The 24,597-nt window shown below is 40.9% G+C and overlaps 1 protein-coding gene across 7 annotated transcripts in view; it reads right to left on the bottom strand.

The window, feature by feature from the left end:
* ptprub (protein tyrosine phosphatase receptor type Ub) overlaps positions 1–24,597 on the bottom strand; it is a 143,972-nt gene that overhangs the window by 84,790 nt on the left and 34,585 nt on the right. For 4 of the 7 annotated variants that reach the window (XM_031852461.1, XM_031852460.1, XM_031852458.1 and 1 more), the window contains exon 2: positions 14,613–14,744. In XM_031852461.1, coding sequence (XP_031708321.1) covers positions 14,613–14,744 — 132 coding nt within the window. The remainder of the gene's footprint in view (positions 1–14,612; positions 14,745–24,597) is intronic. The other 3 variants (XM_031852457.1, XM_031852462.1, XM_031852459.1) reach the window with 1 other exon arrangement.

Genomic DNA, 24,597 nt, shown 5'->3' on the forward strand with positions numbered 1-24,597 from the left:
TTTTGAACTCATGACTCTCTCTTGCTTTCTGCTCCCTTCGCTGCATGTAATCTGTTGGCCTTTTTTTTTTCTTCAGTTTAATTTTTTTTATTCTTCTCCCAAGATTTAATTCTGTTTTGCAGTTTTATTCTCGTTTTATTCCTCTTTTATCTGTGTAGCTTGAGGGAATTAATTAGAGCTGGTCACAGATGATGGGCTAGGCAGGGTCCAGTATTTTTGGGTTGGCTGTCCTCCAGCATGGCACCAGCCTATCGGACTGAATATAAAGTCCATGCATTCTGAAACAAACAGTTTTTACTTAACCTGTGACTCTGTAAATGGACCATAGAGAAATAAGAAAACAATCCCTTCTGAACATGAGCATATTGCATTCCTCTTGCTCTGTAAGTATCCTGTGGGTCCGTTTTCTGTCGGGTATTTCATGCACGGATACTTGTGATCAATTTACAGAATGTCGGTGTCGCCATCTCTGCAGTGCCTCTCTGGTAGTTTTTTTTACAAAGATCATTTCAAAATAATCAATAAATCACATCACACAAAACTTTTTTTTCCTCTGAAACTCTCCTGGTTTCTAAATCTCTCCAGACATCTCAGACTCTATTTCTCCTCGTTGTCTGCCAGGGCTTTATCTCTTGTTTAAAAAGGATCAGAAACTGTCAACTGCCAGACCCTGAAGAGCAGCATGGAGGCCATTAGGCAACAGTGGAGTTAGCTCTGCTCGCTTCAAGAGGGTTTGCAAGAGAGCAGCTCTGAAAAGCCCTGCCAAGCCGCAGCCTAAGGGAGCTCCTGCAAGCTCAGGGCCCTACTTCTGCCTCTACATCTAGGCTGCGCTCATCAGCCAGTGTGTCTGCCATCAACAATAGAGCCAGATGGACAGCGACCGAAGGACCCCTCGGCCGACTCTCCAGAATACACAGCTCAGAAGTAAAGTGTCCAAAAATAACTTTGTTAAGCCAGTGAGACCTTAGTTCTATGGGTTTGTTCAGGTGCACAGGCATATACTCCTGGTGCTTGTTTCTATCCGGAGGTTTGCTGAGCATGCACGTGCTTTTTATGGGCCCACTCACACATGTATGCTCTTTCACTTTGAAACCATGACCCTTGTTCACACCTGGAGGCTCCACAGTACAATCACAGTCCACTGTGGACCAAAGCGTTATACTCCCTGTTCAGACTTTCAAAGCCAGGCTATAGACATTTTCGCTACATGACGTTTCCAAGACTTCACCAGGACATTGATTAAACTATCTACGATACCATTTCATGCAGTACATCGATTCTGAGTATGTAAGAGAGAAGAGATGCTGAAGATACAGTATTTCACCCTCATATTAATGGCAATATAGGTATAATTAAGTCATAGAGAAATCACTTTTAATGTTTTAAGATGTTAATAAAATATGAAACGTCACATGAGACAGTTAATTCAAAACGTATAATTAATTCACTGCAGTCTCTCAGTGAGGAAGAGTCGAACATCAACCAAAGGACTGTTTATATTTAGAGGGATGCTGGAGGCGGAAGGATTCTGTGGGGTCCAGTCTGATGCGACGTTCGTCTACTTTGCGATTAATGTACCTGACAGACAGAGCTGGGACCGTGCCCACTTATGTCACACAAGTTTTCTAAAAGCCTTATGCGGTTATTTTCCGTATTCTAAAAGAGACCAAATGCCAAGCGCGCCCGAAAGAGAACAGACTGTACATTTCTGTGTGGTGCCGCGACCTGCCAAGTGTCCCAGGGCGTGAGGTCTCCATGAGATGAAGCACAGCAGAGCCGGAGGGAAGAATAGCAAAAAAGGACAAGCCTGAAAGCCAGCAGCATTAGAGACAAGCCTTTGAACTGGAGAGTGGGCAAAACCTTCACGCTGAAGACGTCAGAGGCAGGATTCACAGCTGCATCCTGCCACTCTAAACAACCAGGCATAGACCATGTGTCCATCCACGTGCTGTATATACATATACATAGAATAACTCCTGCAGGGTATTATTCTAACACACTCTGTATACACATTCTCACACACATGCACTCACAAACACAGTAATTATACTGTATCCAGCTCACACGCTTATATGTAGGAGCATATTTAAGCCTTTCCCGGTCTTTGAAGTGTTCTTCTGCTCCTCTTTTTAGTGTAAAGAGGTTCGACCCACAAAACCCATGAAAACAGGATTAGTCTAGGCCCGCTTCCTAATTAATTGTCGAGGTGTTTGGCCAATAAATCTTGGTTATCTGGTTCCCTAAATCGTAGAGGAAGTGGCACAACTCTGACCCAGCCGCTGGAATTTTTAACAGTCTGTGCTTTCTGTAATCAAGCTCCGAAGAATGCGGAGGGAATATCTGCTTCATTTTGCTCTTCTCCTAATTCAATTAAAAAAAGATAGGCCAGTGCATTGCGGAAATTGTTGTGCATCGTTAGATTAGGCTCTAATTGGCTGGCTGTGTTCTGCAGCAAGTTTGGCTGTGTGTGTGTGTGTGTTTTGAAGAACTTTCCTTGACACGGGGTAGGGGAGGACAGGATTATGAGGACAGACAGTAACTCTAACAACAAAAACAAAATGTGAGGGATTATCTGACTGCAGAACACCTGAAGTTCAACTGAAGAGCTACACCTTGTAGAGTAGAAGGAGTGTCTTGAGACTGGCATACTAGCAGACATGAGTAGAACAATGACGCCCTCTCACCCAGAGGCACACATGCCGACAGCAATCACAGGTTGTGGGATAGCGGTAGCTGGTGTTCGACTGCTCCTGCCTCGACACAGACAGCTTGCCTCCCCAGAGAGTCGCAGACGAGATTTTAGTCTAGCACTCAAGGTCTGTTGCAGCAGGTCTGTGTGGCATTTATAATGCACCAACCAGAACTGCCATGTCATCTTATTCTCAATATCATGCTACAGCCGGGTGTGAAATAAAACTCAAAGAGTTAGGCAGAGATAGAAAAACGGAAGTGAGCCAATGAGTGAGAGATAATCTGTGGAAGAGCAGAGATACAAGTGCACATGTGTGTAGTTCGAGGACAGCCTGAGACTCTGTGAAATGGAAAATGTGTGTGTGTGTGTGTGTGTGTGTGTGTGTGTGTGTGTGTGTGTGTGTGTGTGTGTGTGTGTGTGTGCGCGCGCATGTGCATGTGATCTGACTCCTCTGCTCCCAAAGAGGCCTCAAATAAATTAGGTTAAGCGATGTGCAAATCCCGCAGCTGTTTGTGGGAGCGTTTTGGAGCGGTGTAGGGGGCATCCAGCTGAGCACCACAGACTGTCCCTGACACCTCAAAGAGAACACATCAGAAGACGAAAGGAGCGGCTTCGCCTCGCTTCAGGAATCATGTTCACGAGAACGCCTTAGAAACGTTATGTTTCCCACAAGTTGGATTCTGAAATTCTCTGTTTTCTCTGCAATGAAAAACACAACGAGCAAAGCGTATAAAAGAATATGAGTTTCCACTGAAGTTATGATTATAGCTTTTTCTATAGCTCCCTTTAGAGAGCATGGCCCTTAGCAAGGTGACGAGGAAGCAGCTCCCATAGCAGTGGGAGATGAAACTTCATAATTGTACTGTCACAATAAAACTGATGCAGAGCTTCCAGATTTCACTTTATGGCATTGCCTGAAAACTCACATAAACTGGCACAGAGTCAAAGCGGCCTCGTGTTTCCTTACATTAATCAATTACTGTATATGCAAAACAAAAGTCAGCATACTATGAATGCGTGATGGTGTGCATCCGAGTGCACATGCCAAGTTCATTTATGCATGCGTTGCGTTTGTGTGGCACTAATTTACAGCGCGTGCCATCATCTTCGTTCTCATCATCCAATATTAATATCCGAGCAAATGCTGTCAGACAGCTCCTAGTGGAGAACCCCCAGCAGTCATTAGCTGTAACAACCTGGGAGTGTTCCTCGGAGGGACATGCTCTTCGCTGCAATTACAAACAACACAGAGAAAACGGGCACCACGATGCCACGATCGAGCCACCTTTTCAGCGTTTTTGATGTTTTTTTGTTATGCTACAAATACTGAGAGCTTCTTTTTTTTTTTTTCCCAGAGCAATTTTGAGGCTTCAAGCTGTGGCTAGCGCAGGCATCTGCAGCCGCATTTTGATCATAATCGCAAAAGACAGTCGCTGTTTTATGCCATTCTCGCTGGATAATTGCAGTCAATATTTCTGAAGGTAGGAGGTACTGAACGGATTTGATGGAGGCAGTAAAAACAGTAATGACTGCGACTGTAAGAGAGGAATAGAATGAAGCAATCCTACAGAACCCATGAAAGCACACAAGCCATTCCTTAAAAATGAATATCTCTCATTTCGGAGGCTGCTGGAACAACCACTGGAATACTTATGATAGGATGATCGTACATTCTCTAGGTCATTTAAGATCATTTTTATGAAGAAGGATCATTTTTTGAAAAAAGATTAATTTTTACTTTTAGAAAGTCCCAACTTCACTGCAGTGAATTCATCTTTGTTTGAGTCCACTTTGGTGTCTGTTCTTCATCCAAGTCCTTCATACAGTAATAACTCATTTGAAAGGCAATGAGCCTTTCATGAGAGTAAATGGAGAATAATAAAGTTTGGCGAAGCTTGAGAAGCTAATTGTCTGCAGTCTGGTAAAAAGCAAAGAGATGGAGAGCATACTAAACAGATTGGCACATGATAGACAGACGCATAACAGACATTTTGTCACTTAGATCCTTTCAAGGTACCTCTGTCAAAATGTTAAAACCATGCTGGAAATATCTTCCTCCTAACACATCTCAGAATACTAACATATCGTCTCAGCTCTCCTTTTACACATATTTCTAGCTCGCTCCTCATACGACCTACTTTTGTCTGTCAGAAATCCAATTGAATTATATATCATGTCTGTGCCGAGGATGTTTGGTAGGATTTCTGGGTACAAGCATAACATATCCAAGAGTGAACTGTTCCCCGTCAATAATGTGGCACAGAAATTATCATACTGCCAATTTTCATTCAAGTTGGTTGGAAAGTCCTTCATAATACCTGGGCGTGGTCGTGAATAGTTCTATCTTTTAATTGGTCCCATCTCCCTCTATCCCTGGAAGGGAGAGTTAATGTAAAAATAAATATTCTCCCCATATTTATTGAATGCTTCGCCATTGTCATATTGAGTTTTTATACGACTAGATAGAGAAATCAATCGTTTTAATTGGAATAAGAAACACCCTAGAACTAGAAAGGGCTTTTAACAAAACCAACAGACCGAAGGCATGGGGACTGCTTCATTTTCAGTATTATTAGGTCAGGTCTCTGTCTTTCTGGCATCAGGTCATTGAATTAAATGATCAACCTGCCTGGATGCAAATTGAGCAGACCTCATGTTGTTCTTCATTTCCTGGTGCACTGTTTTTCTCCTCCCGTCCTATTCCATTGGAATGTGCCAACGCTAAACCTGTAAGACAGTCCCTTATAATCTGTACTAAAATACGACAGCATTTTGTATGGCATGGAAATTCTCTCCTTTCTCCTCTGTGTGCAAACCACCATTTCCATCCCTCTCTATTAGAAAGCTCCTTTGAATTATGGACTGGATAATGGCATTATAAAAATGAAAGATCGTCATATTAATGGCACGTTTCCCTCTTTTTGAATTACTGTGCAATAAATTGAATCCGCCTCAAACGTTCTTTCAATTTCTACAAATTCATAACTGTATTAAATCCAATATGACTACCTTTCCTAGTGCACCTCATAGCACCCAGATGGAGTCATTGTTTTCTGTGGATTCTTCGTCTAAGGAGGTGATATCAAACATCTATAACTATATGTCCAATCAATTAGATTCATCATTAGATTTTCTGAAATCGGCTTGGGAGGAGGACCTGGCCATTGGTTAGTAGTTATTGGTGCACAGAAGGGTGTACACTCAGCATCTATATATGTATCTTATAAAGTTCAGGGTGTGGCATTGTCTCCTAATTTCCATTGATCAAAGATGTTATACAACGATTTAAACTAGAAAAACTCAGATTCAGTTTTCGAGGTTCCATTGAGCTTTTCCTTTATTGATTATGTAGAGGCTAGACAATAAATATCTGATTAAATGTTTACTATAATAACTGGGTAAGACCTAGTGTGAGATCTCCATGTAAAGCAGCTTTGTATTTGGTTAATATTTATACTGTATATACAGTACGTGTCCTATTGTGTTCATGTGTGTCTGTGTAAATTCTGTAATGTTTTTTAAATACCTTATATAATTGGTATGCAGTGTTTACTATTTGTTTGCTAACTAAAATACCAACCGACGTAAAAGGGAAAGAAAGAGAATGGTGGGCATGAGGATGATAAAGAGGAAGATAAAGAAGGAGATGCCAGATATAATTCAGACTATTTATATCCAGGCAGCCGGGCCGATCCTGAGCCTTGGACCCCTGAGACCTGATATAATATATTAGTTATTGTTAATAATTCAAATAGCCATCCATCTCGTTACACATTCTGCTTGCATCAGGCCTCTCACATTCATTATCATATCAGTTAACACGATTTAATGCAAATGGCTCCACCCAGAAGCAGTGCCTACATATCAATTACTGAGTGTTGTGCATGACAAGACTTATTATGCTAACACTGCTGAATTAAATTGCACCTAAGGGGAAGTGTGTGAATGACAATGGCAGGAATGGATGAGCGATGAGGAGAGAACATGAGGAAGGGGAATGAAATGTTTTGTCCCCCACCTTCTTCTCCCCTGAAGGACCCTCCCTAAAGGCACTTCATGAGTCTCCAAACCAGATGCCAACTCAAGAGGATCCTACGTCTCAAATCAATGTTATTCCAACAAATGGAGATGAAATAACCTACACTCAGAACCCCTCCTGGCAACTGGATTGCCACCCACTACGTCTGCAGAGGAAAATACACTGAAATCATTAAGTCTCACAGCAGAAGATCAATGACTGCATACAAATTCAGCTCATGCGATTTGCAGGGATGTTTATCTTTGCCATTATTTAGCACTTTTCACAGCGATTATGGTGAGGATACTAAGAGCATACGCTGGAGTTTCAGTCTAAATGACACATCCATCAGATCCTCAGCCACAGTGACAGCTGATAGAAATACGGAACAGATAGTTACTTTTTAGAGGAGTCAACGATATGTGTTTTAAAACAAAGCTTGTAAATGTTTTATAAGACAGACAGATTCTGATAAATTGAAAGTGTGATGGTGCTTGGTTGTCTAGATGCTTTGAAAGAGCTGTTGCACAGCTGAGGCCACTTTGTGAATCCTTCAAGGAACAACCGGTTTTCCCAGTGGGACCTCTGGAGTATGAATCATGGTCCCGGAGGGACACAGGGCACCGCATTCATAAGCAGACGGTGGTTACTTCACACTCTCACAGGAGTACACTACAACATTTTATTTCCCCTTAGAAAAGCAGTCAGCCGAACAATGAAATAAAGCAAAGCGCTGAAGAATAATATCATCCAAATAGTAAGTCAGCCAGTTGGCAATATTAAGTGCAATGTTGTGATCCCATAGCAAAATGAGTCTGTCTAGAATTTTAATAAACCGGGTTGACTCAAGTTTTGAACTTGTTGTCATTAAAGTACTGCCACGCTTTGACGTTGACATTAGCTTTGCTCTTAGTAGAATTTCCTGTGGAGGCTGACTGTATCTATATCTGCTGACAAGGCTACATACACCACCTCACCATTCTTGTAGCTTATTAGTTCAATAAGTTTAGTTTATTAAGCATTTATTTAACTTTTTAGTAAAGCACCGCATGGCTAATCTTTAATTGCAGCGCTACATGCAAAGGATATCTGAGCTTAATACTAACTTGCAGATCAATATTATCTCTACATTTTAGAAGCTATTGGAAAAATGTATCATTGATAGTCTGTAGTGTTGGTGACAGTGGAGCAATGAGCGCACTCTGAAACTGCGATGGGATCTTTTGTGCACATCTAAATGGGTTTTGTGTTTTATTATATGTAATAATATTGTGTGTATAACATTGTATAGGACAACTTATCTGAATTAAAACTGAATTCAACAGTAGAGTCTCACACTAGCATATCTCTGTTATTGGTTGAAACCTCAACTTTCGCAAGCAGCATGGCTTTGTGGACGGTAATGTCAGTGTGCCAGTCAGCTGGGCAGAGGCTTTGGTCAAGACCGAAATATCTCAACATCTTTTGAATGGATTGGCACAAAAATTTGGTACAGACATCCATAGTCCCCTGAGGATAACGCTCACTGACTTTAGTGATCCACAGAAACAGAAATTTCTCTGAACGACAACATGGTTGACATTTTTGTTGTTAGTTAAATTTCTCGACAATTACTGGATGAATTGCCATGCGATTTTGAACAGGCATTCATGGTCCCCAGAGGATGAATCCTAATGACTTTGGTGACTTTTTTTCTGGTGCCAACACTAGCTTAAACATTTCACTTATCCAGAAAGCTATCTCAACATCTACTAGATAGATCGGCACAACAGTTTGGACAGACATTCCCAGAAGATGAATCCTAATGATTTTGTTGATCCTTTCACTGCCATAACCACCCTACACATCTCACAACTGTTTGATACATTGCCTAAAGTTTGGTTTGAGTTTCCCAATCTACAAACAAAAACGTTATTGTGCAAATTAATACATTTATTTAAATCACTTAAATAACTTATATTGGAGCCATTAACCATTTAGAAAATATTAAAACAGCTACACTACTCCCATGCTGATGTTATAAGCCTCCATTTCAGCTTGCTTTTCTATTAATTCCTCAACAAACTGTGCTGAAATTGTTTAAACAGCAACATAAACAACCAATCTCCCGCTACTCCAGTCTGTCAAAAAGGGCCAATTATGTGTGTGCAAAATCCAAAATGCCCAATTCCTGCAGCTAAGATGCTGCAACATATTTTGCAGTTGTCAACCTGATGACCTTTTTCATGAGCTGAACTATTATGCTTCAAGTGACCGACCACTTCATCTCACCTAAGTTTAAGGTGACTAACAATTTGGCTACAATCCCGAGTGTGCTTCCTGAGCCTCAATTATGTTGTTAAACCCGCAACCTTACACAAGAAAGCCCTCTCGCTGTCCCTCTAAAGCGACAGTAATTAGACTGGGAACGACAGCCAAATCGGTGCTGCATTACCATACCTACCCATCACCTGGGTGTATGTGTGTGGGCGAGCAAAACATGGAGAGCAAAAGAGCTGGTCGGAGAGTATACACCAGTTAGAATGCAGGCTTCGGAAGCCCTTCCCAATTGTGTCGCTCTCATTCACATTAATGATTCCTCTATATCTTGTTGAAAAGGCATAAAGGGAGCTGGCAACCGCTTCCCTGAATAACAATTTAATTAATTTGTTATATTTTAAAAGCTTCTGTGTAGTGACGGGCAAAGTAGACTGAGCTTTCAGACAATTATATTATACATTAGTGATCAATAAACATAAACATCATCTTCTTTGCCTTGAGGTAATGAGTCGTGAGCAATTATCCCTGCGACCCACGGGTGTCCGGTCCTGAGCCACATAAGACTGCAGGTTTTCATTCCCACCAGATACTACAGCTGCCGATTTTACTAACTAGTTCCTCCCTTTCTGACCGAAGGTGAGTTGATTAGTGAAATCAGCTGGTGGGACGTTTGGCTGGAGCAAAACCCTGCAGACTATCAACAGCACATGACCGGACACGACTCTCTTCAAGGGAATAATTGTCCTCTGTAACCCAAGTTAAATGATAAATGAACTATGTATGAAAAAGATGTGAAACGGTTCCTTTCCTCGTCATAAACAAAAGATGCAATACCGTCCCTAAAAGTACACAGCAGACCATTTTTTTTCATCCCTAATTTCATTCATCATCAGCTTTAACCTTGAAGCTGATACATTGCTGAAGCCATTATATGACTTTCTATTTAACTTGTCTTTGAGCTCCATACAGTATATGCGCTCTTCCTTTCAGTTCCTCAATCATTTTTTTCATAAGATAATTAGAAATATACATTCATCACCTTAGAGAGAAACGTTTCTGAAAAACAGGTTATTGTCCTACGACATGCTATGAGAGTAATGAGGTATCGAAATTGATATCGCAAGTGCAATTTTAAGATGGTAACTGTCAATTTATTTAACGTTAAAAGCTTGGTTGGGAAATTGATTAAGAAGCAATAAGGGTTAGGGTTATATTTGCTTTCATGTGTTTTGGGGGAGTGGCTTTGGAGGGAGGCCTGAAGGGATGGGCTGTTATTTTTTCAGTTAGATCATTTCAAAATCTAGCTTACTCTTGCTGATCTCTAGCTTTAATTGTGTGAGTTAGGACTGGGCGATAATTCAGTTTTACAATTAATCTTTCAATGGAATCATATCGTGATGAAATCATATATCGAGCTCTCATGATACACAATGGCGTCATCTAACTGTTAATAACAAGCACATTCTAACTAATATTTCTCAAATCACTAACGCCAAGCGTAACACCTTAAAAGCTCTGAAATGAGACCTCCAGGGTTCAGGGCTAAGCAGCTTGTAGCCTCAGTCTGCAACGCTAATGCTAACATTAGCTTAAGCATCTACAAGGTGATTTATTTACTCACCAGTTAGTTATTGTTCCCATAAGTGGCCAACCATGCAGCTATTATCAATAACTATAATGCTACATTTGAATCCCCTGATTATATTTAATATTAATTTGTTGTTATTAATGTCAAGTATACCTCCAAAACGATATTTCAATAATTTATCAATGCTTCTCTAGAAAACTAGGCAGGTTTACTGACAAGTTGACTTTTCTCTGACTTGTCCATAACAACAAGCAACATTACTATTTACAAACATATAAATACATGAATATATTCAGACATATTTATGTGGACATGAGTTAAGTCTCTGATCGTGCTTGGTACAATCATATAGTTTCATTCTAAATGAATTACAATTACAGGCCTGTAGTTTAATTTATAGAAAATAAACACAATCTAAATTACAATTGCAATATTGGTCGGAAAAATTGCAGGTTGATGAAATCTGACTGATAACAGCAGACAGATATCTATAACACGGTGCACTGTTTCAATACAAGCTGCAAATCAACAAGCTATAAATTGTGTGTCCAAAAGTGAAGAGCTATATGAGCAAAACTAACTGAATTTGGAGCCTACAATAAATGGAGACCTTATAAATGAGATAATATATAGTGCACATATATGGAGAATGCCGACTGCCAGAGGGGAGAGGTGGAGGAAGGCAGTGTAATAGAGTTTTTAAACCAGTGAGGATGGCTGGTCAGCTCTGATAACAACGCCTCTCCGACAGCAGATGTATCCGTCTCCTCGCTCTGCCTCATCCTTTCACAGACGCAGATGAATCTCGGGTCGATGTCAATGACGCACACGCACTCGTGTGCAGCCGGTCCGCGGTGTGCGCCCGGGGGCCAGGCAGGGGTGAGAGGTGACAGATACGAAAGGGCAGAAAATATGACATTGCCCTCCATAGCCGACTGGTACAGGGTGACAAAGATACAGATGGAGGTCCGTGTGTTTCACTGTATGGATTAGCTCTGTTAAGGTCATTACATTGAGCCTGCTGCTACAGTATGTGCCAACTGACCTGGCCATAACCTTCCTTAGACTTGAGGTCCCATCAAACTTTAGAGTCCATTCAGAATGTCTATGTAAGGATCTGCTGTGCTAGTAGCTAATAAAACAGCCAATCAATTGACTCAGTAGCTTGTTGCAACGTGATGTACAAACACGCAGATGGAGCTGGATCCGAGCCATTTTTAAAAGTTACCTTCATTGTATGTGTAAGGCTGGACAACACGGGAGACATTTACAAATGAAAAAAGAAGAAAAGCTGAGGAGAGAGCGGGATTTGCAAGATCAGCATGCAACACATGGTGAGGAAAGAAATAGCATATTTCAACACTCTATTTCAGTACTGTCAGAGAATTTCTGTATAACTCAGCTGGAAGCTAAAGTCCCATTTTCTGCATATCTGAGAGACACAGTCTGTATCATTGCTGAGGTGAGCTACTGAGCGAATGTTTGTGTGCTCAGTGCTTAGTGAACAAGAACGAACACCTTACACAGAGGGTTGAATAGGGACCTTTTAGCAGCTCTCACATACCGGTATACCAATCACTGAACTTAAAGGCAAATTCCACAGATTTTACATATCAAAGTCTGTTTACAGGTCTTGGGGAGTACTACTGTATATGTGAAAACAAATGTATAAAGCCTATATTCATCTTTTTGTTCCTGATTTTTACCTATTAAGCTTTACTGTTGATGTTACTTTTAATCAATACTGCAGCTACGGTAGCAATATCTATAACACGTCTGATCTGTTGACCTTATTGAAGAAATTACAAATTACAGCACAGAACAAGGTGAACCAAGAAGTTACATTGCCATAAGCTGCTTTTTAAGCTTGATCAAGTCTTTAATGGATTTTCCCTTAAGGCCACTCCACTCCACTATAATGGATATTGCAGCAGACCCATAACTTTTCAAGATAATGAATCTGCCTTTCAGAACACGAGGCACACTTGACATGCAGACACATTCTTCTTTACAAGGTCATCAGCCTGCATGGATTCATAAACAGCGAAAGAATTTAGGATTATCAATGGCCACCCGACATCTCGGATCAAATTCAAAATGAAGGAGAATGTGATAAAAATAATGGGCCATTCCTATTAAGACCTCACTGCATTTTATCTTTTTTTCTTCCCCAAGACTATTTTCTCTTTCATGGGAGCGGTAGTCTCTAATTTCTCCTGGGAGTCACAAGCTGCAGCTATCTCAGCTGTGTTTACTAATCTTCCCTCGACACCAGTTTCTCAGCCCCACAAAGTTAATACTGTTCCAATGTAAATAGCCTTATCTCATAAACTCTTGTCCTCCCCCCCCCCCATGGCTGCCCAATGTGATACATGGTTAGAAGTCAACCCAGGGATTAAGCCAGAGAGATGGGGAATAACTAAGATTTCCGCTTTGCGGCTGTATGCCTCTGCCGACCAGTCAAGTCGCAGTTTACATCCATGGCTTTCCAAAATGTCATAACGTCAGTATTTTATCCTCGCAGACATTTGTGTGAAATTGTCAGAATTACCATAGGAGTTATTGACGTCACAGTGACAATTTGACCACCAGACTCTAATCAGTTCAACCAAGTAGACATTTGTGACTGCTGTCACTTTACAATGAACATGGGTAATACACTGCTTTTAGTGCGGGGCTGAAGGATGAGCAGATAATAATTCAAACGTAATTTGTCTGGTGGTTCTCCGAACTGATCGATCGAGAGTTGATGCCCGGAGCCTCTCTCGCCTTCTTGCCATGTGCAGATTACAGTACCTGCCTCATTCCACTTGTGTTAGTCTGTTCCACTGAAGGCCCTCAATCACTGTAAATGCCATGGCAGCAAGTTTTAATTAAACCCAAAGGGAAAAGTATTAATTATCCCATCGCCTGCCATGAATTGGCTGGTGGCTGCAGGCAGATTCTCCCTCGAATGATGATGTGGATGTGGAGTTTTAAGAGTTTAGGATTAAATTTGGGATTTATCAAGTTCACAATTCTATTTTGATATAGAAGCCTGAGGGCATGAACAAATTTTTGTCCTATAAATCAAAATCACAACCATGCAGCTTTTAAAAATAACACCATTTATACCTGTTCAAAGGCTAATCATGTCGATACCTTTTTTTTTTTTATTGTAGGCCTTAGGAGTATTTCCTAAAGCCTACAATTATTTATTTTAAGATGATCTCCAGTTTCTGATTGTAATCTGTACATCTGCTCCTCTTAGTTTATCTATCTTTATATCTGCCACATTAAATGTCAGTCCTTTCTTACACACTTTACTGCCGCCACTGAACATGCAAGTTCTTTCTCTCCCTTTTTAAATGCATGTTTTGTCATGTCAAGAATTGGCAGAATCCTCATTACCATATCATAGATTGATTGATTGGTTATACCCGAGGGACGCAAGTTTCCACAGTAGAAGTATTTTCAGCAGAAAACCCGCTGCTGCCACTGATATTTCTGCTGAGAAGCTGAAACAGCACTCTTCTCTTTGTCAGATCCCTGTAGGTATTTGTTAATGCAGAGATGGAGCAGCGCCTTATAAACTATGCATGCCATCTCCCTCTGGCAACCACCAGTAGAGAGCATGATGGCAGGAAAATGCTAGTTTCTATTAGTCCTGTGAGGCTGGTTAACATAAAATTATCCTTGGGGTTAGCAGAAAGCAGACAAGATTGGGCTGAGTGTTTCATTAAAGCTGGAGCATAATGGACAATGGACAACTAAAAAGGCTGATTTGCATACAGTCAAACTTTTCTGATATGTTCGCCTCATAAACAAAAGTATTTTTTATTTCTCAGACAATATAATAAGAAACCAAAGCACAGACCAACTGCTGGCATGTCTCAAAAAATAGCCCCTAGTATTGTGCCCCATGAACTCGTACTTGATGTGTTTTTAGATTTATAGTGAGCGCCTGGTCTGCTCTGTCTAATCGGTATGCCTACAGACATCTGATCTAACTACACAAGATGGCTGCAGCCTGAAAAACAGTCAAGTACAGAACTGTAGAAGAGAGGACCACTCACCTCGCAGGAGGTCAGGGCTGGCATAAGGTGAACTGTACGTCCGAAAGAGCAGCCAATCAAAGTCATCGTCCTCCCCCTGGGTGAAGTCACACAGACTGGGGTCTGAATCCTCTTCAAACGTACAGCCAGCTGCTGAAAATAAAGAGGAAAATTGAAACAGTGGCCATCAATGAGAGAAACAGCATGGGTTTTTTCGGTTTCAAAGAGATAGCTTTACCTCACACATGACTGAGACACATTCAGGACAGAAATAAAGTAGGGGTGCAATCACTTTTCTATTTTCATTCAAATTGCTCATTTTGTCCGACCGTCAGTCCCAGACCCCCCCCCCCCCCCCCCCCCCCCCCTTAAAACAGCAAGAATGTTGGAATGCATGCTTGAAAATGGTAAAATGAATCGGTTATCACAATTTCTTAAATATAACAGAGCCTTGGTGCTTCATTTCTTTCATTTCCTCTGAACCTCCTCCTCCTCTTATGGAAACTGGAATAAAAGTCATACAACCAAGATGTCTTCTTTTCTGCACTAAATGTACACTTGATCCACTGACAATGAAATGTGCGGCCTGCAGCCACACTGACCACCTCGCTGCCCTTTCAGACTAAAGCAAGGACCTGTGTTTACTATTGATGTGAACATTTCAACCCAACTGAGCCAACCCCGCTTTGCAATGCTGCTGCCACCAGTGTTTGAAACAGAGCTGGTGCTGCTCAGCTCTGGTATCAAAGGCCGCACAAGGGTCACTATAATAAATATAGTGTTACAGATTATTATAGTAACCTGAGTGTAGTCACTGACTAGTAGGCAATGTGTGGCCCTCCAAGACAAATATTCCACTCTTTGCACTTGTGAAGATGAGTATGAGTTTGAATGGTCAATATCAGCCTGAATGCGACTCTATTGCCCCATATCATACACACAGGATTGTGTGTCAATGTGTCCACATGTGCACACATGCTCTCAGAACAACTACAAACCAGGCAATGAGCTATAATTACTTCAGACTCACACAAAGGAACAAAATCCCTGGCAAAAGCAATAATTGCCCCTGCATCTGAGCAGAATAACCCCTCTCATAAAGCATCCACAAACAAGACTACATATCCCAAAGCCCATGCACACAGGCATACAAATAGTAATAACATTTGAGGAAAGCAGGCACCCTGGGGAATGTAGTGATTATCATAATACCTCACAACCTGCTATTCCACGCGCCAAAAAGCTAATTTTTTCAAATTATATTTAATAGCTATGGCTTTAATGGTCCTTGGGTCCTGAATAATGTGCTTCAGTTCTGCATCTGTTGCCATATTTCACATTAATCCGCCGGTGTGAGAATTACAGTCTAAGAGCGGGCATTTTGAACTGCGCAGTCATAAGACCAGAGCCTGCGTCAGTAATAATTGGAGTAGGAGAGCACGAGACGCGACATGCTAATGATAGGCATAACTATGAAAAGCTCCTGAAGGTGACCCATGTGGTCTGCAGCTTTATTGCTGCTCATTCTTTTCTCTAATCTGCCATTAAACAAATGGTCTCAATATGACAGGCTGCAGAGAAAAACGCCTGCTAAACTGTAGCGGGGATACATAATTCTCTTTTTTACTACCATTGTACAAGATAGCCACAGCTTCCGGTCATTAACAGGTCATTGCGATGGCTGGTTTGGTATGTTATGGGCCAAATTAAAATGGAGGACGCAATTAAGACGATGATAGAGCTGCGTGCTGTTTGAGAATTTTCGATGCCAAAATGTGGGTTTTGGCATCAATACCATTTATCGTTGCATTGTTTGCAAAATACAATCATGTCTTTCAGCAAAGAAACTAAAAAACAAAACAAAACAATTCAATAAAATGTCATCTTTTTCAATGCATCAGTCTTTAAAGCTGTCCTTTAAAAAGGAACAGCTATAAAAAATAAATACATAAAAGTATCCCTGTTTGCTAACGTAATAGAGAAAATATCTGACTCAAGAATTGCTGTAGGACCAAGCATTTGATGCCACCTTTTGTATTTGATAGATTCAACAGAACATATTCAAGGATTTTTTGGGATGTTTTTTCCCGAGCTCCGTGCCATGTGTGCGTAATGTATCTCGTAGCAGACACATAAAAATGGCAGACACAGCACAAACAACCCACAAATATAGCAAGGCAAATCACAAAGCAGACAAAACTCGTTCTACAATGAGTGTGAATCGGGAGTTTGTTTTAACTCTGCGGCCGAGCACCATAACACCAACCACAACCAGGGCACATGCGCTGCTAGTGTGGTGGAGCCGGGGAGGAGGGTCCAACTTTGAATGTTGCGTTAACAAGCCGAAACCGAAAAATTCTACTCATTATGCCTTTAAGTTTACTCATTATGCCATTATGCTTGTTAGTTTTTAGGGCTTTTATTGTGAAGCAGCTAAGGAACTTCCTTTACTAACTAGAATTACCGCTTTGCGGTTGTATGCCTCCGCCAACCAGTCGTGTTGCTGTTTACATCCGTGTCTTTTCAAAATGTCATCACTTCATCATTTTATAGTATTTGACATTTGTGTGAAACTGCCATAATTAGCATATGAATTAATCAGTTATTGCAAAAAAATGTGTTTTGTGAGGTCACAGTTACCTTTGACCTACAGATTCTAATCAACCTTAATCATCCAGCAAACAAAATACCTGACAAATACAGATGCTTCGTCACATGAGTGCAAAAAACTATATAAGAATACAATATTACCATGAATCATTCCCGTTCAATGATCAGAAACATTGCAATACAACCAGAGATATTACAGCAAAGCCCCTCATGGTAATAATGTAACAGCAAAATATATTTTTCTTTTATAGTCTCACACTGATTATCATCATATCATCCAACCCTACATTCTGTATCAAATAAGTGGAGAAGTAAATGCAGTAAACATAGAAGAATATGCACAGAATGTGCCATAATCTGCTCTGTGTCCACTTTAGAAAGTCTGTACTGGCAAATTGACCGTTGTGAGCCGAGTCCTTCATGAAATAAAGTAGCATGATGAGTAAAGTGCTGCTATTCAGTCACAATCGGTCAATCAATGATTGAACTGGTGTTTCTGCAAAAGATCTTTCTGCAGTTTTAAGCCAAGACATTATTTACCTTCTTTTCACTGTAGAGTTTCATGTACTGTAGCTCTAAGTCACTCCATGCACTCTACCCGCTGCAAACACCTTCCACAAACTCTGCAAGTTACCACCACGACTCTGATGTGAATGTTTTTCCACTGTAAGTGGCTTGGACTACACAGTACGTAGCATCTGAAAATGTTTAGAGTTAGAGGGGTATTGGGCATTCTAGCTCATGCTGCATATCTGTTTGTTTGCAAGTTTCAGGCATTAATTCAATTGAATATACGCAGGTCCCATCACAGTGTGGTTTTGATGTTAAATAGAATGTATTTTAATGCACAAGCACAGTGCAAAAATTAAGTCAAGTCGCAGTGACCTTTGACCTACAGATTCTATTCAGTTTGTCCTCGAGTACAGGCAGATCTTTGTGCCAAATTGAAAGAAATTCTTTCTATGCATTCCTCTGACATCCCCAGGTGAACTGACGGACGGATGACCTGAAAACACAACTCCTCTGGCGGCGTTAAAATTGGATATGGATATACTGTATATGCCGCTATTTGATGAGTGAATTTGTAGGAAGAAATGGCAACAGAAGAAGCAGGAATATTGAGCTCGTTATACGAGGAGCTGAAGACGATCTTGCTGGGTGCTCTTTGAGACAACCATTTTCTCCGATTGAAAAGTCATTTGCGTCTTGCAAGAAAGCAGCATGAGATACCAAAATAGTTGTTGCTGTTTGGTTCATAGGGTTACAGGTGCTATAAGGTGTTGTACTTTCTCCAGATGGTGTATTCACTACAGCACTAACACACTCAGGGTGCCCTTGCCTACAGCCAACACATTACATCACGCATGCACCTCCGGTGATTATACGATAACATTGGAGCATATCTACCGTCGTGTAAGCTCAGTCCATTGGGTGATAGTAGCAGCCAACCAGCAGGGGAAGGACTGTGGGTTTCTCCCTCTGGGTTTGATTTATAGCCCCGTGCTGGGCTGTTACTGCACAGATCTGCTGCTGAGGCCAGGGGTTAATTGTCCCACACTGGGGTCTATTTCTAATGGAACAGCCAGAGATATGGGACCAGACACATCCAAACGCTGGCACTATATTATTCCCTGCTGCTTCGGTAAATGAAGCCTGTAAACTCCTCCCTACAAGAGACTCATCATCCAGAAGAAGGAAGCCAGGATGCGAGGCCAGCGCTGCCCGGGAATGTCATCTCCTCGCAGCACACTGGGAGGGATCCAGCTAATCAATTATGACAAAACACACTCCCTCCTCAGCTCCTCCTGAAGGACCAATGGGTGTGTGGATTTGTCAGTGGCCATGTTTTACCTGAATAATTGCAGCATAATTTAGTGCAATGACCAGTGCAAAGTCAGACACTGCCAAGATTTTATGGCTGAGGTTAAGACATGTTTCACAGTTAGCAGTTAGCGAACTGGGAATATCTGCTGTTTGCTGATATAAATCAACCTCCACTTTAAATGTATGGCTTTGTACATTTCATAACAATATTTATTTCTTTTGTAAATATAGTAACTCAATGTCACTGTTTTGTGCTTGGAGAAATGAATTCTGGGGAACACATTAAAGCAAATTATAAGGCCCATATGGTTAAAATGTTTGTGAGACTGCTAACCAATGCGTCTGATCTACCTGCCAGGATTGCAATCATTGTGAATATGTCAGGTATAGGCCTACAAAAACGACATGCTGTGCCTCTTCTTGGAAGTAAAACGGAAGAACTGATTAATCAAATTTTTCTCTAACGAGCCAGGAAGCAAGCTAGTTTCAAGGCTGCAGTCGAAAACATTGTTCAAAGCGCTCAGCAGGGCCATATCGGCCTGCTGCGGTGCCCTGCATGCAGTACAGCCATGCACTGTTCGCAGAAATACCTGAGAGTGGGAGGGAGCGAGATGAGAAGGGTCTAGAGATGTTGACGGGGGGGGATTTAAAGACTCGGGTGAGAGAGATTTTTGTCACTCTGTTTAAATACAAATCTCAGTGTTTTACAGTGGGCCAACACAGATCACTCCATAAATGAATTAATACACAATCTCTCTGACTTTATAGCAAACCGAAATAAACTTCAGATTTACACAGTGGAAGCGATGAGCTACACGGTCAGACGATGGATGCAGTAGCTCCTCTTTGATTTCAGAAGGACATAAAAGAAAGTGGCAACTTGTTTACCAGACACTCCAATTTGCTTCCACATTTGTGAGGGATACATAAAATGTTCCCTAGTTTTATATGTGCAGTTAATCAAGGCTTTGCATCTCTCTCTGCACATATCAGTTGTTAGTGTCACGTGTAGACCATCGTGTTAGATTGGGTATCTCTCTCTCTCTCTGTGTTTACTTGTATAATCCCTTGCCTTGCTATCTAATTGGAGTGTCAGCTATGCACAGTGGATATTGTCAGAGTCTTTGCTCATCCCCTTTATTTGCATATGTTCTAAGCAGAAGGACGCTGGCCTAAGCTTATTTAAGGTGTTACTATTCAAACAACTTTTCACTTGAATAAATCAAACACAGCAAAATAGGAAGTTTATCAAATAAAAAGAAGTGGCTGAGCCCCGACCCACAGTATCAACAACAGTGTTTTGATATTTTAAATCTATATGGTCAAGTGTGGACTGTGATCAAAGTGCAATTTCAAAATGTACACTTCTTATTTCATATTTTCTAATATTTCAAAGAAAAAGAATGATCTGTCATTAAATACAGAAAGCAATCTTTTGATCCGAAACACTGCAGTCAATCTTTTCACTGGCTTCTAAAAGATGTAGTAGAGTGAGCAGAATAAAAGAGTAGAGTCCAACACCACAGGGCAATACTTGAACAGATTGTTAATTAATAGTACTTGTTCGAGTAACAAATCAGCTCCACAGAGATAGTAAAAAGCTGTATGTGACAAATCTGCTGAACATATGCTCAAGTGATAAAATGTATTACAGAACAACTTATTGGGGGCATAAAAAATGAAATATTTAATCCTCGGCATGTTACAAGACCCATCCAGGTCTGGGCCGCAGGGATGGAATATGAATATATATGAATATAAATGACATGCAACATTGATAAAATCCTCTATGACAGACTATGACATTATATTTCACAATGTCAATGGATAATTTTCTAAAATAAAAAACAGCAGGGAATGTCCGTTTTGGCTAATCCAGCAAATAAAATACCTGACAAATACAGATGCTTCGTCACATGAGTGCAAAAAACTATATAAGAATACAATATTACCATGAATCATTCCCGTTCAATGATCAGAAACATTGCAATACAACCAGAGATATTACAGCAAAGCCCCTCATGGTAATAATGTAACAGCAAAATATATTTTTCTTTTATAGTCTCACACTGATTATCATCATTTCATCCAACCCTACATTCTGTATCAAATAAGTGGAGAAGTAAATGCAGTAAACATAAAAGAATATGCACAGAATGTGCCATAATCTGCTCTGTGTCCACTTTAGAAAGTCTGTACTGGCAAATTGACCGTTGTGAGCCGAGTCCTTCATGAAATAAAGTAGCATGATGAGTAAAGTGCTGCTATTCAGTCACAATCGGTCAATCAATGATAGAACTGGTGTTTCTGCACATAAAGGTGTCAGCCTTTAAAAATATCTTTCTGCAATAATTACCTTGGTTTCACTGTAGAGTTTCATGTACTGTAGCTCTAAGTCACTCCATGTACTCTACCCGCTGCAAACACCTTCCACAAACTCTGCAAATTACCACCACGACTCTGATGTGAATGTGTTTCCACTGTAAGTGGCTTGGACTACACAGTATCTGACATTTTGTTTAGAGTAAGAGGGGTATTGAGCATTCTAGCTCATGCTGCATATCTGTTTGTTTGCAAGTTTCAGGCATTAATTCAATTTAATGTACGCAGTTCTCATTTTAATGCATCAGTACCGGCTGCTGGCTGTATTTTTAGCATAGATGTATAAAGAGAACCGGGGCCTCATTCATTGCTATTAATTCTGCTCAGTGGAGCATGAAGCAAGAAGATTTTGTATAAAATTTCCAGGATCTTTCATCGATCCTTGGGAAAAGTCGGGGAGTGTAGTGTTTACCTGCGGAGGAGACAGGTCTCTGGAGGACAAGAGCATTATTGTCTTTTCTTGGATCCTCTTATATGTCAGAATTACAGACGTTACAGAGTGCTGCTTGGATTCTCATCAAACTCTTGGCAAGAAAGTGGATACATGAATTCATGAAAATGTCGAACTCTGCTTTTAGCACAATACATTAAAAAAATCAAGGAAATTAAGATCCAAGTTGGAAAATAACATTTACATGAGAGGTTCAGAGGACAGTAAAAAAATCTGACAAAGTAAGAGTGATGACACACAGCTGTGCCCTGGAAATAAAAACCTCTGGTCTTTGCCGTCTGAGATAGAAACCAACAAGCCAATTTCAAGACTCCGAGCCAAACACTTAAAACCCAGTCTCCCATTTATAACAAAAGTAGTAGAAGCCGATGTGTGTGCTCCGAGAAATAACTCACAACATTTGCTTTAATGTCAACTCAGCCTCTGCCCCTTAATTATCTGGCAGCCAGGATGGGTAATGAACACCAGAACCTGCGAAGTCACCTGGGAAATGCAGCGTGATGATGAGGCACGGATGCGTGCCGTATCGTCATCAACAACTGGGAACCAAACCAAGCTGCGAAACCAGTCCTTACTCGAGAGCTCTCCTACTTCCACAGCCTCATCCGAGTCTGTGTTGACGGAGTGTCTTGGCTGGTGGGGATCCAGGTGGGAACGGGTGAGTAATACTGGAGGCAGTTAGGGGGAAGAGAGTGGCTGATTTGCATTGCACCGAGTGTGGCCCGATGCATCAGCAGGAGACAGGTATATTTATTCTCTACAGAGGCTCTCTCCTCCCCAGCACTCCCTTGGCTGCCTCTGAAAGCCATCCATCCCCACACCTGAATACGCAATGAAATCATCTCTCTGCCTCCCCGGGCATTAATAACTCAACCCAGGTGGCTGGATGGGCCCCGGTCACACAGAGAGGGCCAATAAACAGATTGAGAAAAGAAGGGGTCGTAGAAGGTGAACAGGTACAGTAGAAGTGTTGAGCTTCAGGGTGGCCTGCGCTGAGATTATACTTTAGCAAGATATTAAAAATGCAATTGCTAAACATTAAATTACTGAACCTTATGGTTCCCCATTTTAAGAAAGAATGGCCCTCAGCATTGTTCATATTGTCTTTGGACTCTCGCCCTCAATATCTCAAAAGCAAAAGACACTATTGAATTGGTGACCCAATAACTAAGTATCTCAAAACACACAGAGCAAGAATGAATTGTTGATGGTGTTCTATGTTCTTGATTTGATCAATTATACCTTTTTTCTTAATAATCTCATGATTACTTGACACTTTGTCCCCGTTACATTCATGGTAAATGAATCACAGTGAATCGGTGTACACAAATATAAACCCTTAAAGAGTTGTCGAAGAACACATAAGTGTAAAAATGGATGCAGCAGAACCATATATATATCGTCTTTTTTATTCCATGCATTCTTCTTCCTTGACAAAACCTGGCACCCACATTTCCCACAATGCAACTTCACAGTTGACAGTTTGGTTGGAGATGTGGGTGTGTTATGCTAGTAGAAGCTAATGTAGCCTCGAGCTATTAGCCTTAAGCAGAGATGAGAGCGGGATACAGGTCTGGTAAACGCACTTCCTTTTAACTCCCCAGTTTTCTTTTCATATTTAAACTTGTAGTCTTTGTCACTTGAGGACCTCATCAGACCTCTGTGAGCTCCCTCTGGAGCTACTAGGTCAATTTTTTCACACATGCACTAGCACACCCAAAAATTGATTTATACGACACATTTATTACTTGACAAATGTAACTACAAACTATATTTAGCTGATAAACTATAGGAGCTACTGTAGGCTAGTGACAAATAACTGAGATATAATATTCAATCACTCATAACCCGCCGCCCAGGGGCTACAGATAAAAATGAGCTTTTAGCTGTAACTGATTCAATGTATGTATTGTGTAATGTCCCTTCTAAATAAACAAAAAATAAATAAAGATCCATGTCTATTCTGTTTCTGTGGCTCTACCCTGCCTTCAGCAAAAAGAAAGAGATACATAACCCTCCCCCGGAAATCTCCATACAGTAATTCAAATGAAGGAAAGCCACATTGCTCAAGAACATTTCCTTTTTCATCTTCTGGTGGTGAACAATGACACAAAGGCTTGCTACAGTTGTATTCACACTGAATCTTAAGATACCAGTCAGCCACGATTCATCTTAGAAATTAATTTTGCCTTCACTTTAAAGGGCTGGTACAATATTTCATCCTCGGCGGAGGGTTGATGATAAAAGTATCTCAGGTGTCAGTAGAATAGTCAAAGAGTCAGACATATTATTCCTCCCTTTCTGTGCTATTCTGAGGGCAACACACAGGGAAAACAAAGATGCTAAGACAAAGGCAATCTGAGCTTGTTGTCTTCTGTTTCTCCTTCTCAGAGAAAACATCAATTATTCCACTTCCCAGTTCCTGTGGGTATCCTACCCCCAACAGAAGAAGAATTCTCAGTTCACACTGCTGATAACCAGTTCATTATCATACTTTTTTTCCCCCCATTTCAAATCGTTGGTCTATTTTGAGTTGATGTCTTTTTCAGGTATTGCCGTGCATTCATTTCCACTTTGCATTTCTCTTCACTTCCTCAGAAGACAGAAGACAAGTGGATCGTGACGGCAAAGGGCCATATAACAAATCAGTTTAATTAGCAGGAGGAAACCTCTCCTATCTGGTGGCTTCATTTCCAACATCTGTTTCATTCAAGGCTCTAGTTCCATGAATACTCTTTT

The sequence above is a fragment of the Anarrhichthys ocellatus genome, unplaced genomic scaffold (assembly GCF_004355925.1).
Source record: "Anarrhichthys ocellatus isolate YVR2014 unplaced genomic scaffold, GSC_Weel_1.0 scaffold13, whole genome shotgun sequence".
Lineage (NCBI taxonomy): Eukaryota > Metazoa > Chordata > Actinopteri > Perciformes > Anarhichadidae > Anarrhichthys > Anarrhichthys ocellatus.